The sequence below is a fragment of the Eretmochelys imbricata genome, chromosome 8 (assembly GCF_965152235.1).
Source record: "Eretmochelys imbricata isolate rEreImb1 chromosome 8, rEreImb1.hap1, whole genome shotgun sequence".
In the NCBI taxonomy this organism is placed as follows: domain Eukaryota; kingdom Metazoa; phylum Chordata; order Testudines; family Cheloniidae; genus Eretmochelys; species Eretmochelys imbricata.
Genome location: NC_135579.1, coordinates 1,605,450 through 1,628,160, shown reverse-complemented (window position 1 = coordinate 1,628,160; position 22,711 = coordinate 1,605,450). Strand labels below are relative to the sequence as shown.

The 22,711-nt window shown below is 54.6% G+C and overlaps 2 protein-coding genes across 2 annotated transcripts in view; one reads left to right on the top strand and one right to left on the bottom strand.

The window, feature by feature from the left end:
- Positions 1–101: 101 nt before the first annotated feature.
- Positions 102–11,729, bottom strand: CLTB (clathrin light chain B). The gene is made up of 5 exons (XM_077824189.1): positions 11,498–11,729; positions 7,801–7,847; positions 5,143–5,260; positions 4,297–4,408; positions 102–2,622 (listed from the first exon to the last, which is right to left on the bottom strand). Exons 1-5 carry the CDS (start codon positions 11,661–11,663, stop codon positions 2,451–2,453), a joined length of 615 nt encoding a protein of 204 aa, XP_077680315.1. The 5' UTR covers positions 11,664–11,729; the 3' UTR covers positions 102–2,450.
- A 1,572-nt stretch (positions 11,730–13,301) lies between these two features.
- Positions 13,302–22,711, top strand: part of FAF2 (Fas associated factor family member 2) — a 30,707-nt gene continuing 21,297 nt past the window's right edge. The window contains 2 exon segments of the mRNA XM_077825445.1: positions 13,302–13,320; positions 13,323–13,726. Of these exon segments, the coding sequence (XP_077681571.1) occupies positions 13,302–13,320; positions 13,323–13,726 (423 nt within the window).

Here is a 22,711-nt window from a genome sequence, read left to right as displayed (position 1 = left end):
CAGTTTGTGGGCTCAGCACAGCAGCTGCGGTGGATTCCCCCATGCCCGCTCAGAGAAGCATCAGCCTAGAAAGAAAGCAAGCGAGAAACTGCTCCTTGGGCTGGGGTGGAGTCATGTCAGTTTATTTGTACAAGGTCACATATACCAAAGCAGGGGGGACATACAACAGGCATAGTGCTCCCCAGAGCTGTCACCGGGCAGGAGGAGGAACAGGAGCCGGGCCCTTGTCTGTAAAGCAGCAGTACCAGCTATCCCCCTGGGGTCCTGCTCCCCACTGGGAATGAGGGGGGGATACCCAAGCCATGCTTCCTGCCCCCTATTCATGCAGGAGCTAGGCCCAGTTCCAGGCTGCTGCTCTGCCATGATCAGAGTCCTGGAGCAGGAAATCCCAGCCTGGCGTCTCGGAGCACCTGCCAAGAGCTGCAGCCCTAAACCGGGCCTAATCCACCTGAGCAGCAGGGCTAACGCCCAGCAGAACTAAGCTGGAGCAGAGTCAGGCAGGGCCCTATGACAGCCGTGTCCAATTAGCTCATGGGCAGGGCTGGGTCTGCAGAGAGAGGTTCCCCTGTACCTCACCCCATTGGCTGGAGGGGGCTCCTGGCTTTATGGACTTCGCCCTGAGCTCCCTGCCAGTGTCTCCTCCCAGCCTGCTCTCCACACAGCACCAGGCAGCATGCCCTGTATGAGGTCCCCGTAAGCCATGCTGCATTACACCTGATCCAGTCCCTGCCCGAGGCGCATGCGGCCAGGACAGAGAGCGCAAGAACATGGCAGGAGACAGAGCCCAAGGGCGAAGGGGGTCCAGCGTGCCTGTCTGCTCCTGAGTGCAGAGATGGTTTCTAGCCTCCAGGCTCCCTGTGCTGGGAGCTAGATGGGGCTGCCCTGGCCCCACCAAGACCCTATTGACAGATAAGGTGCTTGGGGAGGAAGCGGAGCCCCCTCCTCAAAGGGCATCGCTCAGGGGAGGACAGTGGAGTCCCTTTAGCTGGCAGGCCAGGGGTGGGCCAGAAGAAACAGCAGCGAGAGAACGTGAAGCCACTAGGCCAGGCTGCCTCAGCCGGTACCTGTCCCCACCCCAGGCACTCCCCTTACTTTCTGAGGGCTCATCGGTTGCTCAGAGGCAGGGCAGAGTCCAAACACCAGAGCTAGAGTTTTTCCTCTGGAATATCAAGTCCACGTGCGGGCTGGTGGGCGTTTTCTCTCCCTGGCCAAGCGCAAACAGGGATCTCAGCCCATGTCCCCTGCAGCAGGGCAGGGGTAACTCTGCTTGAGCTCAGCACTCCCCTCCCAGCCACCTTCACTTAGGAGCAGAGGAAGTGCCGGAGCAGCTCAGCCCAGGGGCTCATCGAGCCTGGTATTCGGTCTCCATGAGAGGTGCTCCAGAGGGAGGAACAAGAAGTTCCCTAATGAGCAGTGGTGGAATAAGTTCCCCTAGGGGAGGTTTCTCCTGAGCCCGAACTTGACTTGTCAAACCCATTGATGTGTCCTTAGCCAGCCACATACCCAATCCTGGGAGCTCAGCCTCAGCACTATCCTGTGGCAGAGAGTTCCCCAGGGCAGGGTTAGCCACTGCCATTGCCTCGCCGGTACTGCAATGCCAGACACTCACGCTAACACTGGAGGAGGAGCTGGGGGTTGCTACCTCCCAGACCCAGACGCTACTGCATGCTCCCAGCTCTGCTCTGCCTGGAGCGCCCATGACTGGGATTCTCCTTTTTCCCTGGCAGCTTGTGTGCACCTAGCCGCTGCCTCTGGCTGATGTCACACCTGTGCAGCCAGGAACCGGCCCTGCCCCTCCCAGTGTCACAGCCATCCCCTGTTACAGGTGGACACAGGAGAGCCAGGGTCCCATGAGGAACTGGGAGTAGAACTCAGGCGTCCTGGCTCCCAGCCCCATGCTAGGATACTAGACAATGTTGCCTCTCATCCCGCCATCACCCAGTGCTGTGGCCCAGCATCTCAGGCAGGAGGCGGCAGGGTTTGCTCCCACCGAACTGGCTCAGCTCTCTGTCCTGGGGGAAGAAGCTGGATGGGTTTGAGGCAGAGAAGGGAGAGTCGGTATGAGGGACAGCAAGGAGACCCCGGGATCTCTCACAGTATCAGAGGCCTGTGCCTGGCCTGCCGGCATCGAGCTCCCCTCCCCAGAAGCAGCGGGGGAGGGAGCCCAGCCCTGCTGCCCAGGGAACCACCATGGTAATAAATAAGTGTAAAAAGAGACCAATGCACCCTTTAAGCAAAGGAAAATCAGGGGGACAGTTACAACCAGCGACCCACCAAATCAGCCACGCGCACCGGGGAGCAAAGGGGGCGGGGGAGTGGGGGCGGGGGCAGCAGCGCCCCTTGCTGGCGTCCAACTGAACCTGATGTGCTGGTCCAGGCGAGCCCGCTGGCGGAAGAGTGGCCCATGTCCGCCCCGTCCCCCCCACTCTTTGGTCGTGCTGGGCGGGCGGCTAGCGGGACAGGGGTGTCTGTTTGAGGGAGATGAGCACCGAGCGCATCCTCGACACATCCTTCCATTGCTTGCTGCTCTTGGGGTTGAAGTCACACAGCTGGGCCACCTTCTCCCACTCTGTGCCGGGGTTTTCTTCCTTGGACTCCTTCAGGAAGGCTTCCTCCGAGGCCCTGGGGGAGACAGGTGGGAGAGATGTGGGGGTCAGTCTCTGAAGGAGAGGGGGCTGCTGGATCTCCCCTCCTGAGACCAGGGAGGTTCCTGTTTCCCAGTGGGTAGGACCCAGGGGCTGCTAGGCACCACACCTGCACTCCCACCTGGTTCACCCCCATCTCCTCTCCCACGATCAGGCAACACCCCCTCCTTCTGGGACACAGAGTCCTGGCTGGGCCATTCCAGAGCAAGCGCTTGGGGCTGCAGAACTAGGAGAGACAGAGAACAGGAGATCCGGGGGCCCCAGCCAGCTGCTCCCAAGAGAAACTAGCCACCCGCCCCTTTGCTTTGGGGATATGGGGGATGTTGGTAGCCCAGTGTCACAAACAACAGCATCAGGAATGGCCTGGCCATTGTTATCCTACTGTCCTAGAGCCGCTGGGCTCAGCACAGCCAGCCTGCCTGTCTGAGCCTGAGGCCAGCCCAGCCCCAGTAAGAGGGAATGTCTGCTCTCTGGGCTGGGGAAACACCCCCCCACTCCCCCAGCCTGCAAACTATCCTCCCCCTCCAGCTGCTGGGCTCATGCTCACAGATCTCCAGGCCTGAGACAGCTGGTTCCTGGATCCTGGCTCCCAGCAGTGAGCGAGGCTCTTACACATCCAGACAGAGCCGTCTGCCTCACGTGAAGGGTGCCCCAGGTGCTGACCCTCGCTGCGCTCAGACTCCTTGGGCCCTGTGCTCACCTGGGACGTTGCCCAGCCAGCCCTGGGGAGGCAGGTGCAGCAATCTCCTCCCAGGGGCGTGAGCCTGGGGGGCAGATTCTTGATGGGTCATCTCCCCTCTTTCTATCTGCCTTAACAAGCATGATCCAGAGCCCCACTCACCTCTTGTGAATCTGCCAGTAGGACGTGCTCAGCTGGGTGCTGCCACCCTTGAGGCCAAGGACCCCTGGGAACCCCTATTTGGGCAGCGAGTGTCTGGGGTTTGAAATCCCCAGGCCCGCCTGGCTCCCCCAGGGCCCTCTAGGGAAAGGACACAGAGACAGCAAGAGGCACATACACATAGCCGATCACGTCGGCGTCCGGCTGCTGGTAAAATGCTTTGTCAGCAATCCTAGCGCGTGAGCAGGAGACAGAGCAGCCAGGCAGGCAAAGGGTTAGAGAGAGAGAGAGAGAGAGAGACGGGGTTAGTGTCCTTCCCCAGCGCGACGGGCAGGGAACCTGTTCCGATTCGCGAGTGACCCCGGAGCTGAGCAGACACCCGGCAGCAGTGCAGGTACGCAGAAACCCCTCGGCGCGAGGCAGGCGGGAAATCGGACTGACTCAGTGCTGAGATGCCACAGCATCAGCACCACGGAAACCAGCATCTGGCAGCATCTGGACAGGATGAGACCTTCTGGAGCGAGGCAGACAGAACACCTCTCAGAGGAGTTGGGGTCTGACCCTATTTCCTGACAAAGATCCCCACCACCCCTCTGCTGAGCTCCAGCCCACGGGTGGCTGCATTTCACGGCACCAGGAGACTGTGAGCTATTATTGACAGTGACTGTTGCTGGCATGGGGCACTGTGGATCTGGCTTTAGGGGGACTCTGGGTGGACCAACCCCCAGCACCTCCTCTGGCTGCACACAGCAAAGCTGAGCGACAGGCTCCCTGCATCACCGGCCGGCCCCGCCACGCCATCCCCCGCAATACCTGTTGTTAACTCGGTTCTTCTCCATCTGCTCGTTCTGACGCACGTTCCACTCCTCCAGGTCCTTCTTGGCCTTCTCACGCCATTCCTGCTCCGTCACCTTCGAAGCAGCATCTAGAGCACAGCAGGACAGACGGTCAGCAGGCAGCCAGACACACAGCAGGCTCTGCTGCAGGGGGAGCCCCACCCAGTCTGGGTCAGCTCACTCCCTTGGTAGGAGAACAGAGGCAGACAGGGCTGTATAGGCAGCAGGGTCCTGTCAGAGACTCTGTCCTGAGGGAATCCCCACACCCCAAGGGGGCAGATGCTCCTGTCACAAGATCACCCTGCTGCTCCAGCACAAGGTGGCAGGAGCTTCCCATCCTCCCAGCTAAATCGCATGCCCGCGGGGCTCTGCAGCCCCCAAGAACTAGGGCCCTTCCAGCCATGGCCACTGACCTGGCTTTCAGCGCCTGCGTGTGGCCCACTCTCTCCGTGCCCTCGCGCTGCAGAAGCCGAGTGGAGCGCGCAAGAGGAGGCTTCAGTGAGAGAGGTGTGCAGGCAGCTTAGGAGCTGCGGCACCTACCCACACTTCCTGCTGGGGAAGCCTGAGCCTGCAGGGAGCCTGGCCTTTGGGTCGGCGCCCCAGCCAGGGTCAGGGAACATGAGCCAGGGGCATTTGCTGGCGGGGAGGGGTAGACTGTCTCCCGGGATGCCTGGGAGCGTGGCAGTGGGTGTATGATCAATGCAGCAGGTAGACGAGGGCTGAAAGTGCCAGGAGCCTAGGCTCTCCACAGCTGCTAGGGACAGAGGCAGGCAGGGTCTCTGTGCTGTGTGGAGGAGCCTCCCGCCCTGCCCACCCCACTCACCCAGCTCCTGCAACCGTTTCTTTTGCTCCTCCCGCCATTTGCGGATGCTCTCGGGCTCCTGGGTCAGCCTGTCAGCCCGGGCGATGGCTGCGTAGCCGTCCGTGGGGCCGTTGGATTCCTGCGGGACATAAGCACTCCCCCATGAAAAGCAGCCCTCTCCAGCACTCTCTGCCTGCCCTCAGCCCCTCCGCAAGCAGGGCGCAGCAAGGGCATGTGGTGGGGAGGAACCTCAGCGGGTGAACCCCTGCAGAGGGGTGAAGTGTGATGCCCCCCTCTGGATTGATAGTGATCAAACCTCCTCCCCACCAGTGCACACTGAGGAGCCCAGGAGGAAGAACTGAGGGGCTCAGTCTATTCCCATATCCACAGCAAGGAGCCCACCCCCACGGCTGACCCCAAGCACCCCCTCAGCACAGAGCCAGGGGCCACTGAGGCCAGACGCCTTCCTCTCCAACAAGCCAGCTTGCCTGCACTAAGCTAGGCACCTAGCTGCCAGCCTGGCACCTTCTAACAGCATCAAACCTGTCCCACTGCCCAGCTCCTCAGGGCCCAGCATCTCCCACCCGCCTCCTGCCAAGTAGCCACTCACCGGCGCAACCCGATAGAACTTGCCATTCGCTGCCAACACGACTTTCATGTCTGTCCCCGTCACGCCCCCATCAGCTGCTGCTGCTCTGGGGAGGGGCTACGGGCTGCACCTTTGTGACATCATCCTAACAACTGACATCACGGGGCAGACGCAGCCCCCTGGCTAATGCGCCTGTGATGTCACAGTCATTCTGATAGGGCACCGTCCTGCTACTGATCCCTCCACCCCGATCCCTCCACTGCTTGGAGCCGGACGCCTCCCTACTTCTGGGTCCTAGTGTCATATTGCTGGCATCACCCCTGGTGTCCCGCCCTCACTGCCGAGTCCCCGGAGGGAGGGGCTGGGCACAGTCACCGATAACGAGGGGTGTTATAGCTCTGGCCAGGGGAGTTGGGAAGAGCTGGTGCCGAAGGCTCAGTCCCACAGGGCCCGCAAGGTGGTGCTGTTCTGCCTCTAGATAGCATCAACCGCACCTTCCCCTCTCAGCGACTGCACAGAGATCAGGGGCAGATCCCTCTGCCAGCCCCACACACTGCAGGGCCCAGCGAGGGCCGTTCCTATAGAGATCACGGGCAGATCCCTCTGCCAGCCCCACACACCTGCAGGGCCCAGCGAGGGCGGTTCCCCATCGCTGCTGGGTCAAAGGGGCTACACTTGGAAGGCAGCTACAGCTGGAGGGGAGGCTGCAGCTCCCTGTCCTGGAGCAGAGATGATTCTTTGGGCCCTGGAGTCTGCAGCTCATCCCTGAGCCCATCCTGGTGCGAGGAGGGGCCACTCGGACATCTGAGCAGAGCTCCGATTCAAAGCTCTCCCCTGTGAGGGCCAAGCACCAAAATCACTGGGCGATGCAGGTACTTAGCCCTGCTCAGGAGCAGGCCATGACATAGCACAGCCGGTGGAAGGTGCCCTCTGCCCCAACCCTCCACGCCCCCAGCCCCTCCTTCCACTGAGCAGGGCTATTAGGGTGCAGCTCTCCTCTGAAATGCCCTGATCTAATTAAGTCTCTCCCTGTCTGATGGGATCATCCTCCCATGAAGCAAGCCCAGCCAACCCACGCACCCCACTGACTAGCTACGTGGAGGGGTGAAATATTCCTCCCTGCCAGGAGCCACTACTCTCCCTCCACCCCACACAGCCAGGTCTGGGGAGGGGGCTGAGCACTCTGCCCGCGGAGACAGTGACTGAGACCTGGAGAGGGGGTCCTGGGAGGCATGTCCCTAGCAGATGCAAAGGGAGATGCTGCACATGCCCATGCCCCTGGGTGGGGATTGGCATTGTGACCGGAGGCCCCATGAGTCCAACACCAGTGGAACGTACTGTAGCGACAGGACCCCAGAGAGTGGCTGGGGCCCCTAAATCTCTGCGTCCGGGTCTCCTCTCGCTGGGATCTGTGGGGCTTGCCCTGACTTGTGCCAGCTGAAGTACGAGGAAAACCAGGCTGATAAACCAGCTGGGCTGCTCGAACTTGGAAAGGAGGTGTCACACGTCCCTCCCGGGTGCCATCATTTTCTACAAGCAGGAGCAAGAGGCTGGACCCCACTGCTGTCCCACTACCCTCCTCATCGCCTCTCGGCTCCAGCCTCTTCCAAGAGAGGCCATCCAGCTGCCCCGGGACAGCCGCAGCCCATTTAACGAAGAGACTGGGTGGGCTGGAGAAACACAAGGCCTTTGGGGAGGGTCTCCTGTCTCCCAATTCAGCTCCAACAGGCTGCCCCCAGCTTTAGACCCTTTGGTTGCTGCAGCTCCCCAGCTGGGGGACATCCCTCACTTGAGCACAGATCCAACAGGGGGAATAGGTGGGACTTTAATCGAGTCAGGAATCCACAGGACCCTGCTGCTCAGTCCAGTTCCGTCACCTCTAATGCCCTGGCACAGACAGACGGGCTGGCATGTCAAGGAAACAGGGCAGAGATGGAGCACCGGGCTCCCCCTTGCTCAGATACGGATGTGGGATGTTTCCATGAGCAGCACAGCAGCACCCGGGTGCAGAGGCAGGATGCCAGGGTCCAAGCAAACCCACTGGCTGACCGTCCCTAAGTGCAGGGCAGGGCGAAGGATCTGGCTCTCACCTGAAAGACATCTCCATTCACAGTGGCCCCCACGTCCTCACAGTCAGCTGCATGGGAGGCAAGAGAGAAACATGTTACCCGGCTGTTAGCAGCACACGAGGGACCCACGATTGCTGCTTTCAGCTTGGCACAGAGAGCTGTGTGTGTTGGGGTGAGAGGGGAGTGAAGAGCTCATGGCTGGAAGAGCAGGGGGTCATGACTGAATGGCACTGGGAGAGCTATGGGGGGGAGCCCAGGGCCAGGATAGACGGGGGGCTGTGGGTCAGAAGTGAAGGGCATTGGCAGAACTGTGTGGGTGGAGCACACAGGACTAGGACAGCGGGGGGCTGTGGGTCAGAGCTGTGCAAAGGGAAGCTTGTGCAGCACCATCTCCCTGGCTCTAGTCCATGTTGGGGTCCCTCACTTTGCTGACAGTAATTCCCCTGGCTTCACTTCAGCTCATGCAAAAGGCAGCAGCCCCCTGCTCCCAGCACTGTGATCACATAATGCCCACCCGCCCTGCATCCTCCGGGCTGCCTAGGGAGAGGTGGCAGGATTTTAAGCTGCCACGTTGGGATTTAAAGACCTTGTAGCCAAGGGACCCGGCTCCAGCAGAGACATCCCTGAACCTCCTGCTGGTGGGAATCTGGAATCTCCAACCCCCTCGTTTGGGGGGCTCAGTGTTAGCCCCAGGGTGTGAGACTCCCCCTCTGTGGAGCATCCCCCTCCGCCTCTCCCCCCAGACATGTGTTCGAGGGGGTTCGGCTCAGGTTCTTAGGACACTTTTCCTGGTGCTTTATCTTATCCAGTGATCAGAGCAATTGCAGGGTTCTGCTCCCAAGCCGGGAGGCTGGCCAGGTTGAAGCGCACTGATTGTTATTAAAACTATTATTAGTAACAACAAATATGCCCCCATCTTTCAAACATTCCAACCAAAGGCAAGGCCCCTCAGCTGCGAGGTCACACATGGGCACATGTGATTGGTCATTCAGAGGGGCAATCAGCTGAATCCCTCCAACCAGCTGCTGGGAATCCCAAACAGAGGCTGGACCATTTTGACTCCACTTTGTGGGTGCCGTGCCATCCCCAGGCAGGCAGGACAGAGCTTCCAAGAGAGGGGTCCCGGAGCCTTTGGCGGGGCCACCAGGGAGTCAGCTGCTGAGGCTCCCAATGCCACATCTGGGGAAATGCTCCAACGGGGCAGAGCTGGGAGGAGCTCAGTTGGACCCCCATGTCCTGGATTCACACGGCCAATGCAGTCAGGCAAGGACCAGACCAGCCTTGGAGCTCACAGCTTCAGAGCTGGGAGGAGGGACATTGCTTACGGGCTGGGAACTGGAAGTTCTGGGTTCTACTCGCAGCACAAGCATTGACGCCCTGTGACTGGGCAGGCCCCCTCCCTCTGTGGCTCAGTCTCTCCCTCTATAAAATGGGCAGAATTATCCATCCCCGCCCTCGCCCCTTCAGAGATCGGTCCCTGAGATGAGCGTGTTGGCCAGGCTTCCGGCTGTTAGGTTGTGGAATAAATATTACAGTAAAGAACTAAAGTTAGCTTTGGTTAAGAAAACATACACATTGTGAAGCAAGGCCCTGACTAGTTAGTAGAAAGAAGGCCTTGAAAATCACGAGTTATGAGGCCAGAAGGAATGGAGGAGGAAGGATGTCTAGTTCAAAAAGTAATTAATGAGATAAGGGACAGTTTCTACAAAGAAGGCCTCTGATCGGTAGGGGTGACTGCAGATGGTTTCAAATAAGACAACAAGAATCTGTCTTAAAAGGAGCCAACATGGACCTGCTCACCCCACATACCCGTGCTATCTTAAAAATAAAGGCTAGGTGAGTCCAGGTGGCATGCAAAAGCTGTTGGACAGCAGGTCGGAGGGGACGAGAGGAGGAGGAAAGACCCGGGGAGAAAGGAGGTTGTACATCCCATCTGGATTCAGTTTGAAAATTAGGGTGAAGTGTGAAGTATTTGTTGGCTCAAGTGGCAATGGCAGCACTGGTATAAAAAGAGTGATGAGTTTGAGGGTTCTTTGTCAGACCCTCATTCATTACACTGGAGCACACCAGGATAAGGCTGCTTTCCCGAGGTCTGGCCCATCCATAAGTACACTGATGACGTGCTTCTGATCACATTGTGCTGTCTCGGCTACAATGACTGCTTATTTTTAGGCAGTCAGGCATGTTCTGAGCAATTGTCAAAAGTATCATTCGGCCTTTGGATTTAATAAAGGAATGTACAGTTAAACTTGTGTCTGGTAGTCTCCCATATTAATTATTTCTAATATTACTAATAATTCCAACAGAGGTGAAGGCTATTTGGGGCACAGGGGAGCCAGACTCCAGCCACTTTGAAGGCCTTGGAGGGGTAGTGGAGCACCGAGAAGAGGCCCCTGCCTCCACCTAGAGTGAGCTCTGGGTTCTCCCCAAGACATGCAGGCAGGCAGGGGCCTGCAGCTCAGTTGGACCCCCCTGTCCTGGATTCACACAGCCAATGCAGTCAGGCAAGGACCAGACCAGCCTTGGAGCTCACAGCTTCAGCCCAGCTGAGCTAATGACCTTAGGGGAGGCTACCCCAGGGAGAGACAGCATGACACAGGGGCCTGAGGAAGCAGACTTCAACCTTCCACCCTGCCAGCTGCTCCAGCCCCAGCAGGGCCTTAGATCCCTCTCTGTTGCTGTTTCCCACCCATGCACAGCCACACCCTCTCTTCTCCTCCACCCCCTCACACTCTTGCACACACACTAAGTAGGTGGCTACACCCAATCCCGTGGCTTGCTGGGTCTTGTCTGGCAGCATTTCCAGCTGCTACTCCCAATGCCTCCCTGGGCCCTGAATCTGGCTCTGCTGTGAACTCCACGGACCTGTCCCTACACTGGGCTAGAGGAGAGCCAGGCCTGCGACCTTCCAAGCCCTGATGTGCTCATGTCGCATGTGACAAGCCGACCGCCCCCTTCACAAGCCCACCCCGCAGCCAGCATGAGGGACCCCTTATTGCCTGAATGAGCCACAGAGACTTAGCCTCCTCTCCTTTGTAGAGGGATCATGGCAGGGCAGAGCTGGGGCAGCTCGCCTTTGGCCTGCTGCTGCCTGACATCAGCCCAGCCCTATGGGGCAGGAGTTCCCGGGGCATGTCACACTGAGAAGTGGCCGCTGTGTCCTGATCTTTAGGAAGCAGCACTGGGAGAGGAAAGCCCAAAGCGAGCAGCACCAGCCCTTCCCAGGGATCCCTGCGCCAGGGGCAGCCATGCTGACCATTGAACTCCAGGGTAACAACATCTGTGCTCAGCCCCTGCTAGACGTATAGAAGGGACCTGGGAACCCTACTCCTCGGGCAGGCGGTGAGCCCATTCCACCCACTGCAGAGCGGGGAACGGAACCACTGGGGTCACACGCCGTGCCCAGCCCCCGGGGGGAGGGAGCATTCCCCACCCCCACTGGGGCCACACGCCGTGCCCAGCCCCACGGGGGGAGGGGGGCAGCATTCCCCACCCCCGCTGGGGCCACACGCCGTGCCCAGCCCCACGGGGGGGAGGGGGGCAGCATTCCCCACCCCCGCTGGGGTCACACGCCGTGCCCAGCCCCACGGGGGGAGGGAGCATTCCCCACCCCCAGAGGGGGGCCCAGGCCGGACCCAGCCCCACGGGGGGAGGGAGCATTCCCCACCCCCAGCGGGGGGCCCAGGCCGGACCCAGCCCGCCCCCTCCCCGCACTCACCCCCCACGTCCGGGGCCTGCCCCGGGCCCCCGTCGGCCGCCCCGAAGCCCTCGTCGTTCTCGATGCCGGCGATCTCGCTCTCCTGCTGGGCCAGGAAGGCGGCGGCGGGGTCCTCCTCCGGGGCGCCGCTCTCCGACGACGAGAAGAAGCCGAAGTCGTCGGCCATGGTGGCCCCGCCGCGCAGCGCACGGAGCCGGGGACGGACGGGGCGGCCACTGCGGGCGGAGCCTGGCGGCGGGCGGGGCGCCCCGGCGGGGGCGCGGGGCCCGGGCGGCTCCGGGGCGGAGCAGAGGGGAGCGGGGGGCCGGGCTCGCCCCCTAAGGCGGGACCCTTCGCGGCGCGGGGCCGCGGCGAGCCCAGGCGGGCGCGAAGGGGGTGCCGCCGGGCTCCGAGCCCGGAGCCCGGGGGTCCCCGAGCCCCGAGGTCCCCGGCTACCTGCCGCTGCCCCCCGCGGCCTTCCCGCGGGTGCCCCAGCTCCCCAGGGCGAGCAGCCTCGCACACCCCTGCCTGCCCCCCCGGCGGAGCGGGGCGCTGCTCCCTGAACCTGCACCCGGGGCGGAGGGGGGAGGAAGAGGCACCCATCCAGCGGTGGCACTTAGCAGCCCCCCCGCCAAGCGCCCCCAGGCCCTGGGCTTTCCTTGAGCCCTGGGCTTGTCCCCGTGTAAGCTCCTTGGGGCAGGGCCCTTCTCTGCAAAGCCCTGGACACAGCCGGGGCGCTGTACACATGGTGAACAAGCCGGTATTCCTGCAGGGAGCCCCGTGGCTGGGCACATTTGGAAATAGAATAAGGGGCCCAGCAGAGCATGTGCAGCAAGAAACAGACCTGCGTTTACCTGCTCAGACCTGCACAGGGGTCAGTTTGTTCCCTTATTCTAAATTTGGCCCAGCACCTTTTAAATTTCTTGGGACAGTATTGACCCATCTCAGGATTTCTATGGGAAGTGCTCACCTTGAGCCACAGCTGGTCAGTGCAGAGACAAGCGGGCACCATGAGGCATTATAGTTACCAAACATGGAAACCCTGCCCTTCTCCCCCTTTGGGTACCCAGAAAGTGTGTGTGTGTGTGTGTATGATACCCCCGTCCACATCAGCCCTGCCAGTCCAGAATGGCTCTGGGATGTTTCTGGAGTGTGCAGCCAGGGTTGTTCTTGGGAGTCTGCCCATAATCTCAGTTTCTCCCAAGCCCCCTGCTTTGAAAATTCCTCACATTTGCTAACCCTGAGGCTGCAAAGAATCCAGCCAAGGACACCAGTTTGCAGAGCTGTAAGGGAGTGTAGTGGAGGGGGACAATTGCCCACCATCTGGTGCCTTTTGTTACTGGTGTGAAGGGGGGGTGATATGTGTATGTACAGGGTGGTGGAGGGGGGGTCTGTGCCATTAGGGGTGGCGGGAGATGGTGTGGGGGCGTGAATTCAGCAGAGGGCAAGAACGAAGTTCACTCCAATGGCCAGAAGTGTAGAAATAAGACTGTCGCAGGTGACAAGTGACTGTCCCAGCAGACGTGGGGGGCAGGAAGGTTAAACCTCCTGTTTCAGGATTAAACCAGCCACTATTTGAAACCAGGAGGAGACCTGGGCGGGGGGCGGCGGGGACAGCTTATCGCCACTTGGCCCCTGCAGGGTTCTGACATCTCCCTCTGCAGCCCCCGGTGCTGAGCACAGTCAGAACTGGGGCCTGGGGCCTGACCTATGTCTCAGGAGGTGGGAGGAGGGCTGTCCAGGCCCAGGAGAATGCAGCCCAAGGTGCAGAGAGCTGGCCCATCCGTGGCCCGTGCAGCCCAGCAGCCCAGCCCGTTGTGCCCGCATGGGGCTGAGGCTGAAGGCCCGGGCCAGGCTGTGGCCGGACGCCAGATTCGAACCCGCCGGTCCCCACCACGACCACGGCCTTCGGGGATCTCCGGACAGCTTCGTGCCAAGTTCGGGAACGGCCGCGGGTTGGTCACGTGGCACCTGTGCCAGGGTTCGGGTATTTCCGGACAATCCCGAGTGAGGTTCGGGCATCTCCGGATGGCCCTCGGCCGTTTCCGGCTGGGCCAGGGAAGCGGCCGTTGGCAAGGGGTCCGGCTCTCCCTGGAGCAGCTGCCCGCCGCGCCAGGGCGGAAGTGCGGCGGCGTGGTACGTCAGTTCCGGAGAGTGACGGAGCGGCGGGTCAGAGGCGGCGGCAAAATGGCGGCGCCTGAGGAGCGGGAGCTGACGGCGGAGCAGACCGAGCGGCTGCTGCAGTTCCAGGTGCCGGCCCGGGGGGAGCCGGGCCCGGGGCCCCGCAGCGGCCCGGCGCGGGAGCGGTGTGAGGGGGCCGGGCCAAACCGGCCTCGACTTCCCCGGCGGGGCCGCGGGGGCCGCCGAGCCCTGTCCGGCCGGGGGCCCGGGGCGCTCGCGGAGCCGGGCCCCGCCCCAGAGAGCCCGCGCGCGGCCGGGAGCTCCGCCTGCGCCGGCCGTGGGGCTGAGCAGGACCCGGGGCGGGGACCGTACGGACCCGGGGCCCCTGCCGCTGTGCGGCCCTCGGGACGGAGCCGTCGGCTGCGCCCACGCCGAGCCCTGCAGCGAGCAGGTGCATTGCTCGCCCCATCCCCGCCCCCCGGTGCTCTGGCCGGTTCGCCACGCGGCGAGCAGCGTGTTCTGCAGGGTGCCGTGGACCCTCCTGGTGGCTTACAAGCGCTGGGGGCTCTGATTAGTCTTCGTGCACACGGGACGTGAGTTGTGAATGAGTCAGTGCACCTGCCCGCGGGGCAATCTTCACAGACTGCCCCAGCCTCTTGAATTACACGCCCTGGGAAATTCCTTGCGTGCTTGCCAGTGCTGAGTGGGAAGCTTTCAGTGCGGGGGGGACGAAGCAGGCAGTTTCTCATTCTCTTTGTCAAATAAGTTTCCAACCTCCTAGTTTTGAAGGTCCGTAGATTTTTAAGGCTAGAAGGGACCCCTGTGATAATTTTCAGAGTAGCAGCCGTGTTAGTCTGTATTCGCAAAAAGAACAGGAGGACTTGTGGCACCTTAGAGACTAACCAATTTATTTGAGCATAAGCTTTCATGAGCTACAGCTCACTTCATCGGATGCGTCCATGATACATTCATGCATCCGATGAAGTGCGCTGTAGCTCACGAAAGTTTATGCTTCAGATAAATTGGTTAGTCTCTAAGGTGCCACTAATACTCCTTTTCTCCTTGTGATAATGTCATCTGACCTGGATAACGTAGGCCATAGAACTTCAGCCAGTAATCAACCACAAATTTTGTTTGTGGTTGTTGAGTACAACTATTTAGATGTTAGCTGTGGTTTTTCCACATACCTCATAACATTTGCATGGCTAAAAAGCATATATTGGAGATGTGACCCCATGAGTGCTTTGCAAAGCAAGCATGGCCCAGATGTAGGTGAACATGATGGGGGAAGTGGTGGTCAGGAAACCACGTTGGCAAACATGCATCCGATGAAGTGAGCGGTAGCTCACGAAAGCTTATGCTCAAATAAATTAGTTAGTCTCTAAGGTGCCACAAGTCCTCCTTTTCTTTTTGAGGAAAGAGACAGTCACACAGCAGAGGCAGGAGACTATCTTGGAAAGAATTGAGCCCATCCCTGTGTAGCTTGCAAGGTCCACATGGACTCTTGTCATTGATCAGTTCATAAATGTTTATAAAAACCTAAGGAAGTTCTTAATTAAAAAAAAAATTAACCTGAAGTTAAGGTTAAAAGGATCTATTATACATGGACTGTTTGTTACTTTAAATAAGACTGCGGTCTGCATAACAGCTGTATAAATTAAAAAGGTAATTAAAGTCTTTAAGGTCGGTGATGAAATGAAACCAGGTGATTGAGGGATAATGTTTTTCAACTTTTGGTTGTTTTCATGATTCCCTTATGAAAGGAGGGCAGAGTTAAGGTGGTTTGAGTTAACTCTGAATTTGTGTACTTACAAGTATCTTGGATTTTTTTTTTTTTTAAAGGGGGAACTTTAACTTGGAATTTCCAGGCTCATTAACGTGTTTGTTAAGAAAATTCGTAGTTCTTTTCAAGGGTTTGTTTTTTCAAGAAGTGATTCTTACAACTTTAATTTCAGTTTGTTATGGAAAAATAACTTCTATTTTAAGTCAAACATAAATATTAAGTCCTTTTGTATCCTTGAATTGTCCTGTCCAATACTGTGTGAGCAAACAAAAGGTTCTTAATTTGGTTTAGGTCAATGGCTGTCTTTAGGGACATCTGTAGAAAGAAGCTGGATATGAGTAGGTTTGGGAAATCCAGACAGAGATGCAGTCCTGTTTGTTAGGAGCCAGAACAAAGTGAGGCTGCTTTTGTAGGATTTCATTGTTGATCCATGTTCAGTATAAAAAGAAAAGGAGTACTTGTGGCACCTTAGAGACTAACCAATTTATTTGAGCATAAGCTTTTGTGAGCTACAGCTCACTTCATCGGATACACTTTCCACTTTCTTCTACACTTTCCACAGTATGCATCCGATGAAGTGAGCTGTAGCTCACAAAAGCTTATGCTCAAATAAATTGGTTAGTCTCTAAGGTGCCACAAGTCCTCCTGTTCTTTTTGCGAATACAGACTAACACGGCTGTTACTCTGAAACCTGTCATGTTCATTATGGCATTTCTGGCCTGATTCTCAAGGTTCTGACTGTGTTCTAATGTAGTGATGGCTGAGCGTTGGCTTTCCTCTGCAGACACAGAATGGGATAGTGTCTGTTGTGATGAGAAGAAATTTGCTTTCAAAACTGTAGTGTCATTCAAAAAAAGGCAATGAACCTATCTTTCATCTAAATTTATTAACAAAAGTAAAATAGTGGCATGCGGCTGAAAGGAGCCAAACATCTCTTTAGTTTGAGGAGTGGAGAGATAGGAAACTTGTTAGCAAAATGCCTCTGATACTTTGGGCATCACAATACATATCAAAACCCTTGATAAACACACTTGCAAAGAAATTCTCTTCTAAAAAAGATTTGGGAAAGGCTTTTGTGTTGCTAGATGTCAGATGCTCTTTGCCCTTGGAAACATAATTCTCTGGAATTTGGCAGTGGGTTGGGAATTAACAGTAGTGCCAGTCATGAGGGTGTGAGGACTTGCATCTTTTATGTGATGTTTCAACATATGAGTCTTCCAAAGAAAGAGAAACTTCCTAAAAGTCTAATATACAAACCCCCACAATCTTATGCTTGCTAGTACTGACCTCTTGAGCAAATATGCTACTAAAACATTGAATTCCACTTTTCACTGCTTTGATCTGAGAAGCTTTCAGGGATTTTAATCTGCATCTCAAAACTGTAGGGAATGGACTGCCTCACAAAGCAGCTTCAACCTTTTTTCTTAGGGTTCTGTATCTTATATGAGAAGTTGAAGTGGTATATGGGAGACAAATGTTGAACTTTCTAGATGCTTGTTTTTAATGGGGCTTTTGTGGTTCTTGATATTGTAGTTTTTGAAAGTTCCTGTTATGTCATGCATTCAGCATTCATGCATTCTGAGCCCCCATGTTAGGTTACATTGTTCTGCTTGAGAGCCTGTTTGTGACTGCTGGTTTGCTGGGATTAGCTTTTTTGTTATCTCTTTATATTTGTCTAAAGGTATAGTAAGAAGTAAAGTGAATTGAGTAAAAGGACAAGGCCTGTGAATTCAGAGAGAGAGAGACAGTATGTAGATACTCTAGTGATGGAAGGCTTCTGACACTCGGGGTGCCAGGGGTCTCTGGGCTTCTGCCCCACAGGAGCACCGGGGCTCAAGGCTTTAGACCTGGGGGAGCACTGGGACTCAGGGCTTTAGCTACAGGGGGAGTGCTGGGGCTGAAACAGGCACTCCCCTTATAGCTAAAGCCTCAGCACCCCATGAGTAGCTGAAGCTGGGAGCGGAGCTGCAGGGCTGAGGCCCAGCACCCCACATGAGGCTGAAACTGGGATTGGAGCTGCAGGGCTGAAGCCCTGACCACCCCTCCACCCTGCGGCTGCAGTTCCAACCCCTGTGGCTCAAGCCCCAAGCCCCAGGGCTAGAGCCCCAAAGCAGTGCAGTATTTGCTTTTTGTTTGGGTTTTTTTTGTCTGTGCTGCTGCCTGATTGATTGACTTCCAGTTCCACAGGTTGTCCAGTTGACCAGCAAGTCTGTAACTCTGATGCTCATACCTTTGAGGGTCTACTGGATAGCAGTAAAGAGGAAAATTATGGTTAAGTGGAATTGTTTGAAAATGTCATTTAGGCATTTGAAACTAAAGACTAATAAAATGTGCTAATTTTTCTGGCGGGAAAACCTTTACATGATTATCTGACAAATTCACATAAGATACTGGAAATTAAAGCTGACTGCAATTGAAGTGTGGTATTTACTTTAGATTTCTAACATGGTCTTGCTGGCTAGTGTATTAAAAAAAAGGGGGGGGGGGTTTGCTGTTAATACAAAGGTCCCTACAAGCTATAGGGAAACTGCATTAATATTTTGCCAGCAAGAATGGTCTAAACATGGTTCTTGACTGACAGTTTGAACTATAGTCATACCAGGCTTTAACATGCGGTGGAAAACTATTTTCAGCGTCAGTGAGATGATTTATAAACATCTCTGAACTATGCTGCCTCTACACTGGAACATGGTAGCAAGAGTGCTGTTTAACAAGCTGATGCTGGTCCTGAGGTTGCATCTACACAGGCAGTTTTGGGGGAAACCTCCTATCACCAGTACATCTCCATTGGTTGTAACAGTCGTGGGAGTACTAATGCAAATTGTGGTAAAACTGTTGTAGGCTGATCTACACTAATGCTCCCAATCTTGGGAGGTTTTATGAAAATTGCCATTGTGGATAAAGCCTGGAATGTTACCAAGAACACAACTGCAATATTACAGGGATGGTCAGTGAATAGTGTTGTGAATTAGTACTCATCAAAACATACACCTAGCTAACCAGCTCTGTAAGCCCTCCTGCAAATAAGATTAACACTCTTTAAAACTAATGGAATTTACGTAACTTACGTAAATTAAGTTGTCATGGGATAAGAGAGAAGATCCTTTCATGGATTGAGAACTGGTTAAAACACTGGGAACAAAGGGTAGGAATAAATGGTAAATTTTCAGAATGGAGGAGAGGGGTAACTAGTGGTGTTCCCCAAGGGTCGGTCCTAGGACTAATCCTATTCAACTTATTCATAAATGATCTGGAGAAAGGGGTAAACAGTGAGGTGGCAAAGTTTGTAGATGATACTAAACTGCTCAAGATAAGACCAAAGCAGACTGTGAAGAACTTCAAAAAGATCTCAGAAAACTAAGTGATTGGGCAACAAAATGGCAAATGAAATTTAATGTGGATAAATGTAAAGTAATGCACATTAGAAAAAATAACCCCAAGTATACATACGATATGATGGGGGCTAATTTAGCTACAACCGATCAGGAGAAAAATCTTGGAGTCATTGTTGATAGTTCTGTGAAGACGTCCACGCAGTGCACAGCGGCTGTCAAAAAAGCAAATGGGATGTTAGGACTCTTTTAAAAAGGGATAGAGAATAAGATGGAGAATATCTTATTGCCCTTATATAAATCCATGGTACGCCCATATCTTGAATACTGCGTACAGATGTGGTCCCCTCATCTCAAAAAAGATATACTGGCATTAGAAAAGGTTCAGAAAAGGGAACTAAAATGATTAGGGGTTTGGAACAGGTCCTATATGAGGAGAGATTAAAGAGGCTAGGACTTTTCAGCTTGGAAGAGAGAAGACTAAGGGGGGATATGATAGAGGTCTATAAAATCATGAGTGGTGTGGAGAAAGTGAATAAGGAAAAGTTATTTACTTGTTCCCATAATATAAAACTAGGGGCCACCAAATGAAATTAATGGGTAGCAGGCTTAAAACAAATAAAAGGAAGTTCTTCTTCACTCAGCGCACAGTCAACCTGTAGAACTCCTTGCCTGAGGAGGTTGTGAAGGCTAGGACTATAACAGGGTTTAAAAGGGAACTGCATAAATTCATGGAGGCTGTGTCCATTAATGGCTATTAGCCAGGATGGGGAAGGAATGGTGTCCCTAGTCTCTGTCAGAGGGTGGAGATGGATGGCAGGAGAGAGATCACTAGATCATTACCTGTTAGGTTCACTCCCTCTGAGGCACTTGGCATTGGCCACTGTCAGCAGACAGGATACTGGGCTGGATGGACCTTTGGCCTGACCCAGTATGGCCGTTCTTATGTAACAAACTGATGTATATTTGCTTTTCATCCAAAAACTGCTACTGTATTTTGCGTAACTTAAAAAGGAGAGAATGTTCTGTCAGGACAGGCAGTCCTGTTAACGGTGCCCAGCCGTAATCCTGATCTGTAAAAACAAAGGTGTGAACAAGTTTCTGAATCTTGTAAATATGCAATCGCTAGCGGCATTTCAGGGTTATTAAAAGAGATGGTGATGAGGAGCTTTACAACACATGCTATTCAAAGGCTTAGATGCTCCATTGTAAAAACTCAAATGCCTGAACAAATAGCAGGCAGCGGGATAAAGTATGTGCTTGTGTCCACTCAGGTCCAGTGCTTTGAAAAGGCATCCAGAACGTACATTCATTGATGTCTAGGCTACGCTACAAAGTTAGGTCAATGTAAGCCACCTTGTGATAACCTAGTTGTGCATGTGTCTACACTTAAATTTGTCTCCTACCTGAGTAGGCATGCTGTTACCGTAATGCAGTAACATCATCTCCCCGAGTGGCACTGGGCCATGGTCAATATACTGAGGCCGACACAGTACAAGTGTAGATACTGCATTTCCTGTGTTAACCTTAACAGACTTCCTGCAGCTGTCTGACAGTGCGCGAAACCAACCACTCTGGTCAAAATTGTGAATTTCACTGTCCAGGGGTCACAGAGACCAGATGCCTCCCCCCCCCACACCAACCTGTTAAAGCACTGCAGATTGTTGAAATGCATTTTCCTGATTGTCCAGTTTGGCGAGCACACCTAGCAGCTCTCCATTGTTGTTTGCAACTGCCCAGCTGACCATGCGAGCTACACGCTCCAGATCCATTCTGGCTTGGAATGGACAGAAGATATTGGATTTCCTGGGCCTGTGGGGAAAAGAGGACATCTACGAGCAGATTGCATGGGGCATGCAGGAGAAGGGATATATGAGAGAGCAGCGGCAATGCTATCTGAAAGCAAAGGAACTGCAACAGGCATATCAGAAGGCCAGGGAGGCCAACAGTCGATCCAGTCTGAGCTGCAGACTTGCTGCTTTTACAAAGCGCTGCATGCCTACTTCGCAGAGACCCCACCACCACCCTGCACACGATCATGGATATCTCCGAGAAGCCCAAGTCACAGGCCCCTAGTTTGAACAGTGAGGAAGAGGAGGAGGATGGGGGACATGTGACTGATGGGTTTGGCTGCACTGCAAGCCAGGACCTGTTTGAGACTCCACTGCGATCCAGTCAGTCCTGGCAGTAGATCATGGACAAGCCCAGTGCAGGGGAAGGAATCTCAGGTAAGTTTGTAAATATATTTCCTGTTGGTGATTAGTGATGTACTGATGGCATCCCCAGCTTCACAGGACGCAGCTATCGACTTTTCATTCACTCACTAATACTAGAAGTGGTAGCAATTCAACAAAGAGAGGCAGAGACGTTGTTTGCTTTTCATTCCACTGTACAGTTAGGCAAGAGGGCGTGCAGAGCAGTTGGATGTCACTTGAATCTTCCTGAGAGATCTCGATGAAACTTTCCTGGAGGTACTCTGCAGTCCTCACCCAAAGGGTTCTGAGGGTGGCAGCCTTATTTCTTCCTTTTCCATGCCAGTTGTCAATAACTTCAGCAGGCACCACTGCAGTAAACAGGCTGGCAGCAGATGGGCCCAGGTGCTTTTGGGACCAGCAGCAGCTGTGCTCTCTGTGCCTGTCAGGAGTGAGATCTGCTAAAACCACTACCGCATGTGGAAAATGGTTGCAATGTTCAGTTCCCTTGATCTATACTGATAGTTTAATATCGGAGGGGTATCTGTGTTAGTCTGTATCCACAAAAACAACAAGGAGTACCGTGGCACCTTCAAGATTAACCGATTTATTCGGGCATAAGCTTTCGTGGGTAAAAAACCCACTTCAGATTCATGGATCAATAAATCTGTTAATCTCTAAGGTGCCACCCAACTCCTCATTGTTTTTGTGATAGTTTAATGTAACTGAGCCATTCCCCCCTCATTTTCTGCACCATGGCTAGTTCTGTGAGTGTTGCCATGCACAAGCGCTCCGAAGCAGAAGTGTCAATAAGCATGTCTTGTTTAAAACTTGGAGGGGATCAAGGGAAGGGAGTTCTGAATGTTAACTTTTACTTTCCATTGTGACTGTACTGACAATGGTATGTTTGTGTGTTTTATCTGTAGCTGCTGCTATTGTGGCCATGAGAGATTCCTCTTCCACACCTGCCAAATGCTGAGCCAGGCAAAGAGGAGAAAGAAGAGAACTCAGGATGACATGTTCAGCGAGATCATGTAAGAAGCCAGTGCTGCATCAGACTGGGAGCAGAGGGCCTGGAGGGTGAATATTGCAGACTGTATGAAGAAGGACAGAGCAGACAGAAGAAAGGTGCAGAAAAAGGAGAGGGAGATGCACCAGGACGCAATGGAGCATCTCCAGCAGCGCACACAGATGTTGCAGACTCTTGTGGACCTACAGGTTCAACAGTCACGGGCTCGCTTCCCTTTGCAGTCCATGGAGAACTCATTGCAGTACGTCCTTCTCAACATTCCATGTGGCATCAGGGGCCCACATCCCTACTCTGACCACTCCATGCCAGGGGACGTTAAAAACAGCTACACCTTCACATGCACTGACCTGTGAAAGCCATGGTTGCTGTATGTGTAGCTAAAATGGACATGAATGTTCTTTTCCCTTGTAAAGTTCTATTCCATAAATTTATTCAGTTGTTAATGTTTTTGCTTTTAAATTGCAGTTTTCTTTGCACTGGTTTTGTTACTCAGTTTTCTGTTGGGAAAATTAATTAACATATGCTGCAGAGTGGCTAGTGGTACTGAAAGTACCTGCTTGCTGCTTATTGTACAGTGTGACACAACTCAGGATCAGTGACAAACACAGTGTAATAATCATAAATGCACAGGAAGCACCACAAAATTAATAGTTACTTTGACAGTGTTATATTCCTAGATGTACACTAAGCACCACACAATTCCTAAGAGGCCTCAAAACAGCAGGTCCAGGTATAGCCCAGTACACCACAATGCGTTACTGTGATTCACTGTTCAAG

Coding starts and splice junctions, on each gene's coding strand:
- CLTB (XM_077824189.1), bottom strand. CDS start 11,663: ATGGCCGACGACTTCGGCTTCTTCTCGTCGTCGGAGAGCGGCGCCCCG. Junction 7,848..11,497: donor GCAGGCCCCGGACGTGGGGG/GTGAGTGCGGGG, acceptor CCTCCCATGCAG/CTGACTGTGAGGACGTGGGG. Junction 5,261..7,800: donor TGAATGGAGATGTCTTTCAG/GTGAGAGCCAGA, acceptor TATGTCCCGCAG/GAATCCAACGGCCCCACGGA.